Source organism: Nelusetta ayraudi, unplaced genomic scaffold (assembly GCF_046127955.1).
Source record: "Nelusetta ayraudi isolate G7.1 ecotype Tasmania unplaced genomic scaffold, CSIRO-AGI_Nayr_v1 ptg000059l, whole genome shotgun sequence".
Lineage (NCBI taxonomy): Eukaryota > Metazoa > Chordata > Actinopteri > Tetraodontiformes > Monacanthidae > Nelusetta > Nelusetta ayraudi.
Window position 1 is genome coordinate 745,677 of NW_027466109.1, and position 15,321 is coordinate 760,997.

The window sequence follows — 15,321 nt, forward strand, 5'->3', positions numbered from 1 at the left end:
AACAATCACTTCCTCACTGCTCGTGCTGCTGCTGCTGCAGTCCAGCTGCTAAAACCAGCGTCCAGTCTCTCTCTCTCTCTCTCTCTCTCTCTCTCTCTCTCCCCCATCCCCCCCTCTCTCTCTCCCTCCCTCCCTGACTAAGTAACACACAGCAGAAGATTTTTTTTTTCCTCTCTCGATGCAACGATCGGCCGCAGAAACGGGGCCGAGGCGGTGGAGGAGGGGGCGGAGGAGGAGGAGCGCGGAATGAGCGAGGCGCGGCGCGGTGCGGCGGCGGCGGAGCTGCGGGCTCCTTCCACTTCCACTTTTCCTTCTCTCCTTTTTTTCCTTTTTCCCTCCCCTCGCCATGCAGCGCGAAAAGTTTGCGAGGGAGCGGAGGGCAGCGGCGGGGAGAGATGGTGAAGCGTCTCGATAGCGTTGCTGCTGCTGCTGCCGCCGCCGCTGAGCGGCGACTTCCTGTCAACGAGCTCCGAGTAGCGGCGGTGAGCGAGGACGGCACGGGGCTTGGTGTGTGTGTGTGTGTGTGTGTGTGTGTGTGCGTGTGTGTGTGTGTGCGTGCGTGTGTGTGTGTGTGTGTTGCATATGTAGCTATATGTGTCCATATTTATCCGTCACGCATGCGCACACGCACGCACACACACACACACACACACACACACACACACACACACACACACACACACAGAGCACATGTCCTCATCTCAACCGTGTGTCTCTCCTGCAGACTGGCTGCTGCAGCTGCTGAATTGGACTTCTAGCTGCGGGACCCTCACACACCCCACGGTGGCCCGCCAGCCCAACCCGGAGATGCCGCTCCCCCAGGGCATCCTGCTCTGCCTGGGCATTCTGCTGATGATCGCTGGGGGAGGCCTGGCCCTGTGCGTGGGCCTGCCCCAGTTCTCGGCGCCGCTGTTCGGAGTGGGCCTCTTCCTGGGCCTGGGCGGCCTTGGCATGATGTGCTGCGGACTCTGCATGGCCATGAAGAACCTGCAGGTGGCCGTGCCGGGACACTCCCTGTTGCACCCGCGCACGGGCACCCGCTTCAGCCCGCGGCAGGCCCTGGCGATACAAAGGTATAGGCGCACACAAAGGGGGCGGCTACAGGGTGACGATGTCTAATGGTGATGATGCCTAGTGGGCGAGAGTTGCTGACAGTGTTTAAGTTGGGGTGTGATATAGTTTTAGTTTACTTTATGTGCTGGACACTGAGTGAAGCTTCACGTCTTCCCACTGCAGGTCAGGGGAGCAGTTCAGAGACGAATAGAAAGCATTCACTCATTCATCTTCTATACCCGCTTATTCCTATTCAGGGTCACGGGGGTCTGCTGGAGCCTCTCCCAGCTGTCTTAGGGCGAAGGCAGGGTGACACCCTGGACAGGTCGCCAGTTCATCGCAGGGCCACATAGAGACACACAACCATTCACACTCACATGCACACCTACGGACAATTTAGAGTGTTCAATTGACCTCACATGCATGTTTTTGAAGTGAGGGAGGAAGCCGGAGAACCCAGAGAGAACCCACGCAGACACGGGGAGAACATGCAAACTCCACACAGAAAGGTCCCAGGCCCGGGCCCCGGAATCGAACCTACGACCGTCTTGCTGTGAGGCGGCAGCGCTAACCACTGCGCCACCGTGTCGCCCGAAAGCAAGAGAGAAAATGACTATTCATCTACGCCACCTGATTAATCATCTAAGTCTTGATCTCTTTAAATAGCAGATTTAGCCCTCTGTTTGCAGCCTCCTGCTGGGTTTTTGCTTCTTGCTAAAACTGATTCCTTTTTCTCGACCTGCAGCATGTTTGGAAGGGGACAAAGTCAAGGAGGTCTCTTACAGTGGAGCCAACACCTGGCCAGAGGTGTTGTAACTAAGCTGAGAGAGGTATCAGTGCCCTTAGTGACATCACAAAGGGACGACTTTCAAAACTGCAAGCCTTTCTGAATGATAGGGAAAGCAAAGGAAGGAGCGGATGGACTTCTCACTCCGGGGTAGTTCACATTCCGGAGATGAAAATTATAGCTAGAAAACATTGGTAAAGTGAATTTTGCACAACGCGTACAATAAACTTTATCGACTCCACAAACCAATTTTGAAATTTATGTTCCCCCTACCATTTGGTGATCCGAGAAAAAATATTGTTTGAGTCTCTCCGTTTACCACCTAAAACTCGGAACCACCAGACTTGTGCATTTCCTCCACCCTAACAACCAGCTGCAACATATAGTTGACCATCATGTTCACGCATGGATCATTTTCCTGGGACGCTGGCATGCATTGCTCTGGCGTGTGTGTCTATCAACTTATGGTTGCGTGTTAGCATTCCTGCTTCTGCAGAGGGCGCTGGGAATGCCGGTGCAGCTGCCAACACATAACCACGGCGACGCTCCAGTCAGGGCTCGTTTAAATGCAAAAAGAAGAAGGAGAAGAAGGGATTTTTCTGTGGGAACCACGGGCGGCGATCGAATTTCTTGCGAAGTAGCTGCGGTGTTCTACTTCCACGTCGACCAATAAAACAAACCCCTGTTTATTTAGCAAAACCCTGCGATTTGAATCAGCCTGAGGAAGATCTTTCCAAGGTCCTGCTGTTGTTGTGCAAGACGAGTGAAGACCAGACAAGAAGAAGAAGAAGAAGAAGAAGAAGAAGAAGAAGAAGAAGAAGAAGAAGAAGGAACCGTCCATAGAAAACAAGCATTTGTTGTTGTTTGGCCACTGAGTTTTGTCCAGTAAACACGGAAAACAAAAACAAAGGCTTTTTTCAAAAAGCAGACTTTTTACTCGGAGAGCTGGAGTGCATTTTAAGATTTTTCGGACTGATTAGAAAAGTAGGTCAGGGACAGAAGCGGGGGAAAGAAAGCTGCCACACAAGCATGTGGTTGACGGACTCCTCCTGGCGTGGCGGCACGAGGCCGTCCGTGATGCTGTGAATTTAAACAGGAAGTGCTCTGCTCATCGTCCGGAATGGAGGAGGAAGAGGGTGGTCGGGGGGGCACAGTCCCCGTCGCTCAGACACAGAGAGGAAGAGCTCAGCTCCTCTGCGTCCGAGCTGCTCTTCCTCCTTTCAAGTGAGGCGTCGACTTTTTTCGGTGGGAACGTTCCTGAGGGCCCGATCGGAGAATTCCGAAGTGAAAAAAAAACTAGCTACGTGGGAAAATGTCCGGCTGCAGTTCCCGCAGGAAATGTGGCGTCAGTGCCAGGATCTGAGAGGCATTAACGGGAAAAGGGGCGTAGCTACGGAGCAGTGTAGGGACTGAGTGTAGCCGTAAAGCATGAAAGATAATCGAAGCAAAGTCGCAAGTTGCAACTTCTTGGCAAATCTTCAATTTAATCCAAAACACCAGATGTACCAGAATGAAGGTCACTGCATCTTTTTAATTAGATTGCTGGCTTCATGTTTTCTAAATCACGCATGGCTGAAAAAGACCAGCCCACAGTGACACTAACAAAGGGCACTGATACCATGCAGCCTCATTTACATTGACAGGGACCACGTTGTGCGAAATTCACTTTACTCATGTTCTTCAACAATAAGATGTGTCTGTCACACTCAAAGCCCAGCTTCTTGCTTTTTCGCTTGCTGCATGTATCACTTCTGAAAACCCGCCCATTGTGATGTCATAAAGGGACCCTGTGATATCTCTCTCATCGCTCTTTCTCAGGGCTGTTTTTTCTACAGAATGCTGTAAACGACGGGCTCATGGAGGAGATGTATGCAGTATTTGATTAAGAAATTGATTTTGTAAAGCTGCTCCTCTTGGAAACCAGGATACAAACTGATTTGTGAAGAGACTCTAACTTGCACCAATTGATTAAACTTTCACTGTTAATTTTTCTATCATGTTGGCGTCACAGCCTGGTAGATTTCAATCCAGCGTTTCTCAACTGGTGGGTCGTGATTCAAAAGTGGGTGGCGCAGCTGTTTTGATTAGGTCTCGGCTTCGTGGGCAGTTTCTATTCTTTATATATCTATAGAAAATGCATTTATTTTGGAGGACACAGAATTCAATTCAATAATTTATTTTTTGGACATGATAGAAAGTGGGCTCATGTTTTTATTATTGTGGAAAGAATTTTGGTCGTGACTTCACGATAAGGAAAAAAAAAATGTGTGTCCTGACATTCCACCAAATGAGAACCACTTTGTTTGAATCCCACATTGCCCCTGTTGCTTGGTCCAGGTGGTAATGAGCAGTGAAGAGGATGCTGACTTAATGCCCGCCCTCTCTAACCCTCTCTCTGTTTCTCTCTCTGCATCCTTCCAGGAGGTTGGACCGAATACGGCGGGAGATGTCGGAGGAATCCGTCAGCAGGGTCCCCCCAGATCCCGACTCGTCCCTGCCCTCCACGCCGCCGCCCTGGACCATGGAGCCGCCTCCGTCGTACGACACGGTCATGAAGAGCCAGCAGCCCGTCGAGCAGCTTTAGCTTTGTCGCCACGCATTGTGCCTTTTTTTTTTTGTTTTGTTTTTTTCTTCCCTCTGTCGGAACACTAAGGGAACTTAAACCGTGGACGACCCCTTTGGTGCCATCTCTGCCTTAAGGCTGCCTCCCAGAGCGCAAACACACACACACACCCCACACACACATACACCCCCCACACACACACATACACACCAGGGGCCACGCGGGACAAACTAGCCAGTGTCTGAGCCGTTCCTGCGACCAGCATGATGCAACTCCTCGTGAGGTTCGCCTTGATGACTTTCACAGCTGCGAGCTTCCTGTCGGACGTATATTGGAAATAATCTGGATACTTAACGGCCCGCTTGTATTGATGTGACTTACTACTGTGGCCGCGCTGCTTCCCCTGCGCACGTCACGCACCTCTTTCTGTCCTGCCGGCGCCTTTTCATGGCAAACCAAACAGCAGCATTTATCATTCAGCCTTGTATCCTGTGTGTGCATCCTGTCACCGTCTTGCTATAAACCTGATCTGGTGGAAGCGGTTGCGCGGCTCTCTGACGATGCTCTCAGACGGTGGTATAAAAAGGGTGAAACGGATCGTTTGGTTGAAGCGAAGGGGGAAATGATTTTGTGGGAGTCGGAAAAGTGAAGCCCCGCCCCCAACACCTCTCCGCCTCCCCCGACGACACTCCTGCTTAGTTCAGCTCAGTTAGTGCGAGTCTTTGCCAGCAGCTCGAGGCAAGGTGACCTACCTCCTCAACTCACACACGCACACACACACGCACACACTTACACACTCAAGTGCAATTTTATCCGTCGCCTGTCTGCAGGCTGTAATAACCAGCAGAGTGGAACCTTCACCTTCAGAGTCCTGACAGAGGCAGATCAGCGACTCCCTCGCCATCGAGCGACAGGTGCGCTCTCGCTCTCTCTCGCTCGCCCGCTCGCCCTCCAGAGATGGCCGAGGGGAAACCGTATCGCTACGGGCTGATAGCGGCCGGCCTCTGCCTGACGGCGCTCGGCCTCTTCGTCATGACCCAGGAGCGGCCGCACGTCTACGCCACCATGTGCGCGCTGGGTGCCGGCATGGCGTGCGTGGGCACGGCGTGGAGCCTGTGCCAGTGTTACCCCAAGGTAGATGCAGGGCGGTTTGGGGGGGGGGGGTTGCGAAGGACTCCGCCGTGGAGGTGACAGAGTGCGTGTGTTTGTCAGGTCGTGGTGGAAGCCGCGTCGGAGGTCGGTAAAGGTCGTCGGGATCTGGCGGACGCGGCGGCGGTCGCGGGAAGAGACGGAAGGTACAGATTTACGTACACACTGGTGGTGGTTACTGGTTGGTGCACAGTTTGAGCGACCGTTTTGAAATTATCGGGAAAAATTGGCATTTTCACAGAGTGACGTCAGAGGATCTTCTAGACCTTGGCAGGTTGCAAATGGAAGGTCACACAGATGAGGAGGCCACTCCCACACCCTCATACGTGGGAGTGGCCTGACAAGAGGAGTAGTTTCTGAGGTGGGGGTGCGGTGATCCCAGCAAAAAGAGTTTTGCGTCCAAAGCTTCAGATAAACGCAACCACAGCTATTGTGTGACGTGTGAAACGTCCTCCTCCAGGAAGGAGGCCACTTCCTGAAAGCCATAAACAGGTCATGTGACCACGGAAGGGTCTTTCCACCGCAGTTAGGCAAAATATTATGTTGTATTTTGGCTCCTCTTCTGCAACATCGAGACTTTTTACTGCGGCTGAATGCCAGGTCAAGATTTATGGGAGGAGTGCGTCCAATCAGGACAGCGTGATCTGGTCAGATCTGTGCTGGCTTCTCGTGACCATGTCGAGTCAGTCGACGACTGACAGTCCACAGTCTGTGCACGACGCTCTCACTGGTTGTCTATTTCTGCATCTTCCCCTCGTAATCAATCCTGTCTTTGACCGTATTGGCGCGCACACGCACACACACACAATGGTGACATCAGGGCTTTTGGCGCAATTATTGTCTTTCCATTAGCTGTAATTTCTATTTGTGCAAATTCACCAGTTAATGGAAAAGCTGCACATGTACGCACACACGCACACACACACACACACACACACACACAAACACCCATCCCTAATGGTCTACTAGGTTTTATTCCGACCCTGACGAGGCCCCTGCGGCACGCGGCGTTCATCTCAGTGATGCTGAGAGAGAGGAGAGAGACTCGCAGTGGGCGGGATGGCGACAGCAGCAGCGTAATGTGTCTGCGGGGAGGAAGTGCGTGCACTAATTCACTGCAGATACTAACTTTATTATCTTTACCGGGAAATTAATGGTAATTTAATGGGAGACGCAGTGGAAGAGGGTCAGATAGAGAGAGAGGGAGAGAGAGAGAGAGAGAGAGAGAGAGAGGGAGAGAGACGTCCGGCCTGTAAGTGGCAGATTAGTCGAAGCGGGGTTGAATGAGTGAAGGGGAAGCCCCGCCCCTTCCTCCTTCAGACAAGAGGCATTAGAGGTTTGGATTAGAAGCTCTCGATTCCCCACGCATGTGGTGCCCAAGTGGGCGTGAATGGAGGAGGAGGAAAGGAAGAAGATCTGATCCTCCGCCCCTGCCTCTCGTTTCTCCTTCGACTTCCAGGCCCGCTGAGGATCTGCCTTGTTCCTGTGGCCAGAAGCAGAGCAGCAGCAGCAGCAGCAGCTTCCTCCTCTCCCAAAACTCTCAGAACCGGTGGCAGAGCTGCCCTGCGCTGCACTTGGTCTGAGGCAGGGGGCGCCGCCGCTGGGGGAAGTGTAGAGGTCGACCTGCCCTCTGTGCTGCTTCACTGACTGGCAGCATGTGATTATGGGCCGATCCGCCGTTTTTTTTTTGTTCTGTTTTTTTTGTGCGAGTTTAAAACACTCTAAAAGCGGCCAGCACAAGTAGGTGCAAGTATGTCGCAAGTTCTTGCCAGAAGGTGGCAGTGTTTACTCTACCAAAGACAGGCATTGGCGCCTGCAAAGATCACAAATTAAACACTATTTCAGATCTTTGCGTTATGATCCTGAACAGTGGGCACTTTAGTGGGCAGCTTTGGTCAGTATTATCTGTAAACTTTCACAAGAGCTCCAGAGACCGCCACCATAGCCCTCTGTTTACAGCCTCCTGCTCAAAAACAAACAAACTAAGTTCTATTTCCTGCTAAAGCTGATGCTTTGTAGGAACTTCCATTATTTATTAGAGACAAAAAGAAGTAAATGGCGCCAGCACCTGGCTTGTGGGGTTGTGACTAACCTGAGAGAGGATCAGTGCCCCTTGTGACATCACATGGCAAGAGATCAACATTTACATACTTTCTGAAAATGCAGCCAGCAAAAAAAAAAGAGAGTAAAATAAAGACTTTACTCATTTCTCCAGAGCTTATTGGGAGGATGGACACACGTCTGAGTTTTGCATAACAAGGGGCCTTTAATGGAGCGCAAATTGATGTAATTAAGACATTTTTGTCACTGACATTTTAAAAACAATCCTGTGCATTGCCTGTTTTTTTTCCCCAGAAGAACAATTTCACTAGTGTCTTAACAAAAATCGCAATCAAGAATGACGTTGAATTTGAATTCCTCTATTTTATCTTGTATGTAAAAAAAAAAACACAAAACTATGCAAATCTCTGCTGTCAGTGTTTGTTACAGAGTTCAACTTTTCTGCTATGTGCTTTTTCTGTCTCCTGCATTAAATGTTACCAAAGCTTATGGCAATTTTTTATCATGTTTTCCCGTCAATGCACATTAGACCTGACTACACAAATGTGTGCACGTTAACTCCATTTACAACAAGGTGGTTCAAAGACTTGCCGTCCAGAGTGACAGCTGGTGCAAAGAATCCGGGTTTTTCTATTAAAACGTATTACACAAAGAGCTGTAAATGTGCCACATTTTGTGATGAAACCATAGAAAAATCTCAGCTGAATCTGAAAAACTCAGCCGTGTGGGTGAGCTGCCAACGAAAAAGAAAAAAAAAAAAAAGTCACGGTATTTTCTTGTTTGGTTGTGTTTGCGCTCTGTGATGTTTAAGGTCACAGCTTGACGGCTTCAGCTTCTCCTGGAAGCCTGCTGAGCTCCAGACAGCAGACACACTCAGCAGTTAGAGAGTCAAGATTTCCCAGAGGAGACGCTTTATCAGCTGGGCTCCGGTACACCCACACGCTTGGCTTGTAAAACTATATCCAGTTTGTACCGTGCCGTGGTTAAATTCTGAGCAAATTCCACCTCGCATAAGCCATGCCGGTGCAAACTTCACTCCTTTTTGCTTTAATCCTTACACAATATGTGTTTTCCACTTAAGGCCTAGTTACATAACTGACGCAGCGGTTTACTATCTATACCTGAAAAGAAAAAAAAAAAAGAAGTATATGCAGCCTGTGCACACTGCACAATATCAGATCTGGAGCCAGGTTGTCACCAGGGGTGTTGCCACAAAAAAAAAAAAAAAAAAAAATCAGACAGCCTGCTTCTTCCACTCGGTGCAAAGAGGGGACATCGTGTTTAAAGTCGCCCAGCGTTTAACCCCCTGAAGATTCTGTCTTACGTAACGACCTGCTTTCACTGATGACTGCAACAACCCCGCGGGGCGGAGAACGACTCCCGTCCGCGTGCTTTGATAAACGGGAATCCACGGGGGGAATATAGGCGACAGGCGATACATGCTCAGCCTCGTGCGCATACAGCGCGCACCGTCCACGTGCCGGAGAGCTGGAGCGTCAACACCGCGCGCCTGGACGGCAGACTTGTCCTCTCTCACCCTGACGCGCAGTAATCACAGGGTGTCTGAGGGACAGCGCAGCCTGAAACATGACTCCTCCGCCGAAAGAGGTGTTCGCACGGACGGCAATCATTCGACACAAAGGCGGTGGCGTGAGCCCCGGAGACGTCAGCAGTCCCCGCCTCGACTTATAAGAATCAATTGTTGGATTTATCCCTCTTCGATCCTTCCATCTTCCAAAAACCAGGAGTTGCATGGCGGAGGCAGACATCACCTGCACGGACGCGTAAAATAATAATAATAATAAAAAAAAAAAAAAAAAGAAAAAAGAAAAAAAAGAAAAGAAAACATCATCTCGGATTGAGAAGAAGAAAAACAAACAGTTTCTATAAATTAATTTTCTTGCTCATCTGTTGCACCTCAACACTTCCCCTCTGGAAACCGTCCGGAGAGTTATTTTTGGAGAATGCGTCGCGGCTGCAGCTGGATCGGCTGGGCGCTGTGCTTGTGCGCATCCTTGGCCGTGAGCGCGCGGTACGACGCCGGGGACGGGGACGGGGACGACGACATGATCCTGGACGTGATGCGCGAGGACGGCACGCAGCCCGAGACCGGAACCGAGCCCGCGGCGGCGTTCCTCAGGTGCAACAAGGTGAGGGGTGAGGCGCGTGGCAGAGAGACGTGATGTGATCGATCGGATTGACGCATTCACTTGCGCTTGTGCAGAATATACCGATGCACAAGCGTCGTTATTTATTTATTTTTTTTGCACAACCGATATTTTGAGCAGTAATTATAATGGAAAAGAGGAGCAGATATATGAAGTTGCCTGTTTAAAAATTCATGCAGCACTTAAGTCGATGCACTTAGTTACTTTTCAGCAGCAAACTTTTGTTGCGCTGTTCTGCACTTGTGCGCACACACACACACACACACACACACACACACACACACACACACACACACACACACACACACACACACACACACACACACACACACACACACACCATTATTTTTGTGCAGTCGTCGCAAGTGATGGCTTAACTTCTAATGCTGTGTGCTGGGCCCCAGGCTGCGTGGCGAATTCCCGGTCAGTACCTGGTCATACTTGACACGGGATCACACGAGTCTCATGTGCAGAGGATCATCAATAGGTTGACAGCCAAGGCAGCCAGGCGGGGTTACCTGTTGGAGATCCTCAAGACCTACACCGGAGTCCTGCACGGCTTCCTGGTCAAGATGAGCAGTGACGTCTTGCACATGGTGCGTGGTGATTTACCTTCCTGCTGCTGTGCTGATCTGTCAGACATGCAGTGGATAAATGTTAGAATTCTCTCCTGGCAGGGAATCAAACCATTTAGTGTCACTATGGAGATTAACATTTGTCTTTTGCCAAAGAAATAAAAAAGCCAGTATACAAAGACAAAAGGGGGCGGGACCAAAGCCCTGGGGTACACCTTGGATATTATTTCCCCAATCTTTACGGAAAAAAAAAACAACAGAAAAAAAAATTGTTTAAAGAAGAGTTTATTTGTTTTAGACCACTAATAAAATGTGACTGTGTTTGTACCAGGCTGTGCGGCTGCCTCATGTCCACTACATAGAGGAAGATTCATCCATATTTGCCCAGAGCGCCCCCTGGAACCTCCAGCGGTTACTGCAGCCCCACGGCGTCGCGTCTGAAAACGGAACATACAGGCCACCAAGTAAGTCCAACCTCACTCTTCCGCCCCACCGGAACACACCGAGACGACAATGACGACTGTACGCGCACTGTCCAGATGATGGTGGCGAGGCGGAGGTGTACCTGATGGACGGCAGCGTCCAGAGCTCCCACAGGGAGCTGGAGGGACGAGTCCGCCTCACGGACTTCAGCAGCGTGCCAGAGGAGGACGGAGTCAGGGTCCACAGACAGGTCACCACCCAGTCACATCGCAGCAAAGGCTTTCCAAGAGTCCAGCTTGTGTCACGTCACACGGTGTGTGTGTGTGTGTGTGTGTCCCGACAGGCCAGTCAGTGCGACAGTCACGGCACGCACGTCGCAGGGGTGGTGAGCGGCTCGGACTCCGGAGTCGCCCGAGGAGCCGCCGTCAACCTGGTCCAAGTTCTCAACTGCCAGGGGAAAGGGACCGTGTCAGGGGCTCTGGCCGGTAAAAGTGGATGTGCATTCTGAAACACATTTAGCCCTCTGTTTGCAGTCTGCAGCAAAGAAGCTGGTGACGTGTTGTTAGACCGTTCATAAGGGAAGAAAAAGGGTGACAACAACATCAAAGCAAACATGAGACAGTCTCAAAGAGCACCCGGCTGTGCTAATCAAGTAGAGTCATCATCGCCCCCCCCCCGTGTTACAAAGGGCGCTGACGCCTACATTTTCCCGAAGTGCACATTTCCCGTTTTCTTAAAGTCCTTATTGTATATATGTAGCATCCACAAGTTAAGAAGAGCGACAAAAAAAAAAATCTCCCAGGTCTCATAGAGTGTGAGCGGGGCTAAAACCAGTTGGTGGGTGTGGTCACAAACCCTCACAAGGAATTTCAGGCCAGATTTTCTGAAAGGTGAAGCTAGCTAAAGAATTAAAGGACCAATTTTTCTCATTTCAGGCTTGAGACACAGGTTGTTTAGAGAACAACTTTGCAATGTAACATTGTTGTGGCCTTTACTCCAATTCGGCTGCGTTTACTTTACACAGTAAAACATTGAAACCATTGTGTGTTCTACAGGCATGGACTACATCCGTGCGGCGTTGTCGAACCGTCCAGTGGCTCCAGTGGCTCCAGTGGCTCCAGTGGTCATCCTGCTGCCCTTCATTGGCGGTTTCAGCCGCTCCTTGAACACCGCCAGCCGTGACATGGTGGCCCGGGGCGCCGTGGTCATCGCCGCCGCGGGGAACCAAAGAGACGACGCATGTTCCTACTCGCCCGCCTCCGAACCCGAGGTCACACGACTCCTGCGAGGGTTACGTTCAAATCGCACGCGCCTGGCAGGCATTTATCAAACCTCTGTGCTGCACCTGCAGGTCATCACGGTGGCGGCGGTGAACTTGGTCGACCAGCTCATGTCGCTCGGGGCCGGCGGCACCAACTTCGGCCGCTGCGTCGACCTGTTTGCGCCCGGCGATGACATCGTCAGCGCCAGCAGCGACTGCGCCACCTGCTTCACCCCCCGCAGCGGAACCTCGCAGGCCGCCGCGCACGCTGCCGGTACGCACGGCCACAAAAGCGACACTGAAATTTCGGGGAAAAGCAGCAGGTGATGGTGAAGTGGTTTTTTTTCCCCCCACATGTACTTTCGCAGGTGTTGCAGCTGTGCTCCTGTCGTCCAATCGCAACATGTCGCCGGTGCAGCTCCTGCAGACGATGCTGCGCTACTCCGTCAGAAACGGCATCAACTTCCTGCCTCTGCCCGAGGCCCAGCGCCTCGTCACACCCAACCTTGTGGCCGCTGTGCCAGCCGGTGGCGGCGGTGACGACGGAAAAGGTTGGTGGATGGCGGTGGAAGCCATGGCAACAGCAGACAATGAGCTTCGGCGAGCGATGTAGTTATTTTTTTTACCCACAATGAAGCTTAAAGGTCCAGTGTGTAGCTTAATATACAGCCCATAAACACATCAATAAAAGTATATGTATAATCGAAGTACAATAAAAGTAATTTGGTTTTCCTGCCCTTAGAACGGTTCTCATATTTTTGACAATCCAGCTCACCTGACAGTGCGTTTCATAACATCTTACATCATAACATCAACATAACAGCTCACATCTTCAAAAAAACCAAGGAAGAAGAAGGTTGATGAGGTATCCAGGTTTGGGTGCGCAGGCCACCGTAGCTCAATGACAAGCTCAGGACACTGCAATATAAAATGTAACCACTTGATGTCGCTGTTTTATATCCGATCTCCAAATATTGCACACTTAACCTAAAACAATGTATCAATGTGCAAAAATTAAATGTGTGTTTGGCTGAGCAGGCCGGGAGCTGCTGTGCCGCTCGGTGTGGTCGGAGAGGTCGGGGGTCAAGGGCGAGGACAGGGCGGTCAGCCGATGTCGCCTGGGGGAGGAGATGACGAGCTGCAGGAGTTTCTCTGCTGACGGTTTGCACGCCGGAGAAACCGTCGGCGTGAGTCTCGCACCTACTAGAAAAAACAAAACAAAACAAAAAAAAACCCTCTGCCGGTGGTCTCACCTGTCAGAGTTCTCTGCGTTTACAGGCGAGCGGCCAGCAGATGGAGTGTGTGGCCCATAACGGGGTTGGAGGCAGCGGCGTGCACGCCGTGGCCCGGTGCTGCGTCATTGGCGGCCTGCGGTGCCGAGTCCACGCGAGTCCTGAAGCTGGCCGAGACGCTGAGTGTGTGGAGCCGCAGCACCACCTGACCGGTGAGTCACAGCCTGTGCTAATGTGTGTGGCCTGGTAGAGCAGATCCCGGCCTCCTCCACTCGGCCAATCTCTGGAAGAGAGTGTTTTAAGTTAGCACAGCTAGGATTCTGCAGGAGTGGAAGTTTTGTCAGACAAAGGGGTTCTTTTCACAATAAAAGTAAACAAAAACAGCAGGGAGACATTTTCTTGCTGGATAAGCTGCGTTTGCTCTTTGTTACTTTATTTGCAGTACACGTGGTCCTTTGTCACTGTTCCACAATCTACAATTGTCACTAATACAGTCAGTAATAGTTCTAATGAAATCTTTGCATATAAAATATCTAATAAGTTGTGGCTGCATTAGACAGACAAAACTATATTCCTGTGCTTGCTCTGTTTTTAGACAACTCCATGGGTTGTCCAAAAATTTTTCCCCCCACTGAGCCTGGGGAACCGAGGGGGCGGAGCTTCTCAGACAGGTTGATCGAATCAGATTCACTCACCAGGTGTCTCCATCCGCAGGATGTTCCACCTGGTCCAAAGACGAGCTCTTATCTCATTCCCGTCCACATCATGGCGACAGGAGGCGCTGCATTGGGAAAGCCGGCATGACGTCACATGCCGTGTGCTGCCACGCTCCTGCTCTGGAGTGCCACCTGGTGGAAAAGACATCAGCTGACAAAGAGGAGGTACACATTGCTCACTTACATACTTTGTAAAAAACAAAAACAAAAACAAAAAAACCTGGCCGTCACCTGCGATGCTGTGTCTCTGTTGGTCCTGCAGGTGGAGCTGTCCTGTCCGTCCGGCTGGACCATGACCGACTGCAGCGCCGTCCACCAGGGTGCAGCCCTGTTGGGCTCTGGTGCCGATGGAAACAGCTGTCGAGTCCGCAGGACCGCAGCAGGTGTTGCAGCAGGAGTCGCCGTCTGCTGCCGTGTCACACCTCCAGAAGGGGGCGACACATCCGGCCACTGATTGGCCTGTGTCGCATAAACATCCCCAGGATAGATCCACGTTTTGGTTTTTTTGGTTATATTGTCCCCCTCTAAAGACTGGTGGGTGTCAACAGTGATGTAGAGCTGTTTGTGAGCTTTTTTTTTTTGTTTTTGAAAATGAATGATCGTATCAAAAATCTTCTACTTAGTATTTCTTCAGCACGGCTGAGTTGTGTGTGGTTCTATGTAAAGTGTTGGCAAATATTTTTGGTATCTTCTATGAGACATTTATATATAAAAGAAAACACACAATTGGATGGTCTTGTACGTGTAATTTAACTATTTATTTTTCCGGAAAAACATCAAGTGATTGTTGACATTAGCTGTAAATGCTAAGAGATTAGCCTGTTGGCCCTGACCACACCCTGACACATTATCATGAAAAGGTTCGATTGTCTGGGCTGCTTCAGAGCATTATTGTTTGCAGGTCCTTCTGAAACTGACAATTTACGTTGTTTTTTTTTATTATTACTTATTATTAATTTACTATTATTAAGTCGAGGTAACTTTTCTTTGGTTAAACACCCGAGAAGAACTTTCACAATCACTGTGAAGTTGACTTCTAGAGGAAGGAAACTGCACATGCATTAAGGGGCCCCAAACGTGTTTTAACATCAGCAATGATTTAGTGCGAACTGTCTGGACTGAAGTCCTTCTAACAAGCAGAGCTGGAACTGTGGAGGCCAAGTAGGAATCTTTTTTTTTTTTTCAAAATTGAAATGTCATCTGTCACCGATTTGGTTGCCTCCCCAGCAACATCTCACCACCGCAATAGACCTGCTAAGTCTGGACATGTCTGAGTGTAAATATATCTAAAGGAGCAAAAAAAAAAGCAAAAAAAGCAACAACACCTGGCATT

At 50.4% G+C, this 15,321-nt stretch overlaps 3 protein-coding genes across 3 annotated transcripts; all 3 read left to right on the plus strand.

Annotated features, from left to right (window-relative positions):
- The first annotated feature begins 34 nt into the window (after window positions 1-34).
- On the plus strand, window positions 35-4,945 carry LOC142897223 (uncharacterized). The gene is made up of 3 exons (XM_076039371.1): window positions 35-482; window positions 725-1,073; window positions 4,262-4,945. The coding sequence occupies exons 2-3, from the start codon at window positions 808-810 to the stop codon at window positions 4,422-4,424; spliced, it is 429 nt and encodes a 142-aa protein (XP_075895486.1). The 5' UTR covers window positions 35-482; window positions 725-807; the 3' UTR covers window positions 4,425-4,945.
- Window positions 4,946-5,081: 136 nt separating this feature from the next.
- bsnd (barttin CLCNK type accessory subunit beta) lies at window positions 5,082-8,162 on the plus strand. The gene is made up of 2 exons (XM_076039372.1): window positions 5,082-5,537; window positions 5,616-8,162. The coding sequence occupies exons 1-2, from the start codon at window positions 5,361-5,363 to the stop codon at window positions 5,748-5,750; spliced, it is 312 nt and encodes a 103-aa protein (XP_075895487.1). The 5' UTR covers window positions 5,082-5,360; the 3' UTR covers window positions 5,751-8,162.
- Window positions 8,163-8,976: 814 nt separating this feature from the next.
- pcsk9 (proprotein convertase subtilisin/kexin type 9) lies at window positions 8,977-15,277 on the plus strand. Its single transcript, XM_076039558.1, has 12 exons — window positions 8,977-9,763; window positions 10,186-10,377; window positions 10,688-10,820; window positions 10,896-11,029; window positions 11,123-11,264; window positions 11,835-12,049; window positions 12,131-12,314; window positions 12,409-12,591; window positions 13,079-13,227; window positions 13,319-13,484; window positions 13,987-14,153; window positions 14,251-15,277. Exons 1-12 carry the CDS (start codon window positions 9,578-9,580, stop codon window positions 14,440-14,442), a joined length of 2,043 nt encoding a protein of 680 aa, XP_075895673.1. The 5' UTR covers window positions 8,977-9,577; the 3' UTR covers window positions 14,443-15,277.
- The last annotated feature ends 44 nt before the right edge of the window (window positions 15,278-15,321 follow it).

Excerpts from the sequence above, each read along its gene's own strand:
- pcsk9 (XM_076039558.1), top strand. The coding sequence starts at position 9,578 with ATGCGTCGCGGCTGCAGCTGGATCGGCTGGGCGCTGTGCTTGTGCGCA. Across the intron at positions 10,821-10,895 it reads CGGAACATACAGGCCACCAA|ATGATGGTGGCGAGGCGGAG; the intron begins GTAAGTCCAACC and ends CGCACTGTCCAG. Across the intron at positions 13,228-13,318 it reads ACGCCGGAGAAACCGTCGGC|GCGAGCGGCCAGCAGATGGA; the intron begins GTGAGTCTCGCA and ends CTGCGTTTACAG.
- bsnd (XM_076039372.1), top strand. The coding sequence starts at position 5,361 with ATGGCCGAGGGGAAACCGTATCGCTACGGGCTGATAGCGGCCGGCCTC. Across the intron at positions 5,538-5,615 it reads TGTGCCAGTGTTACCCCAAG|GTCGTGGTGGAAGCCGCGTC; the intron begins GTAGATGCAGGG and ends TGTGTTTGTCAG.
- LOC142897223 (XM_076039371.1), top strand. The coding sequence starts at position 808 with ATGCCGCTCCCCCAGGGCATCCTGCTCTGCCTGGGCATTCTGCTGATG. Across the intron at positions 1,074-4,261 it reads CAGGCCCTGGCGATACAAAG|GAGGTTGGACCGAATACGGC; the intron begins GTATAGGCGCAC and ends GCATCCTTCCAG.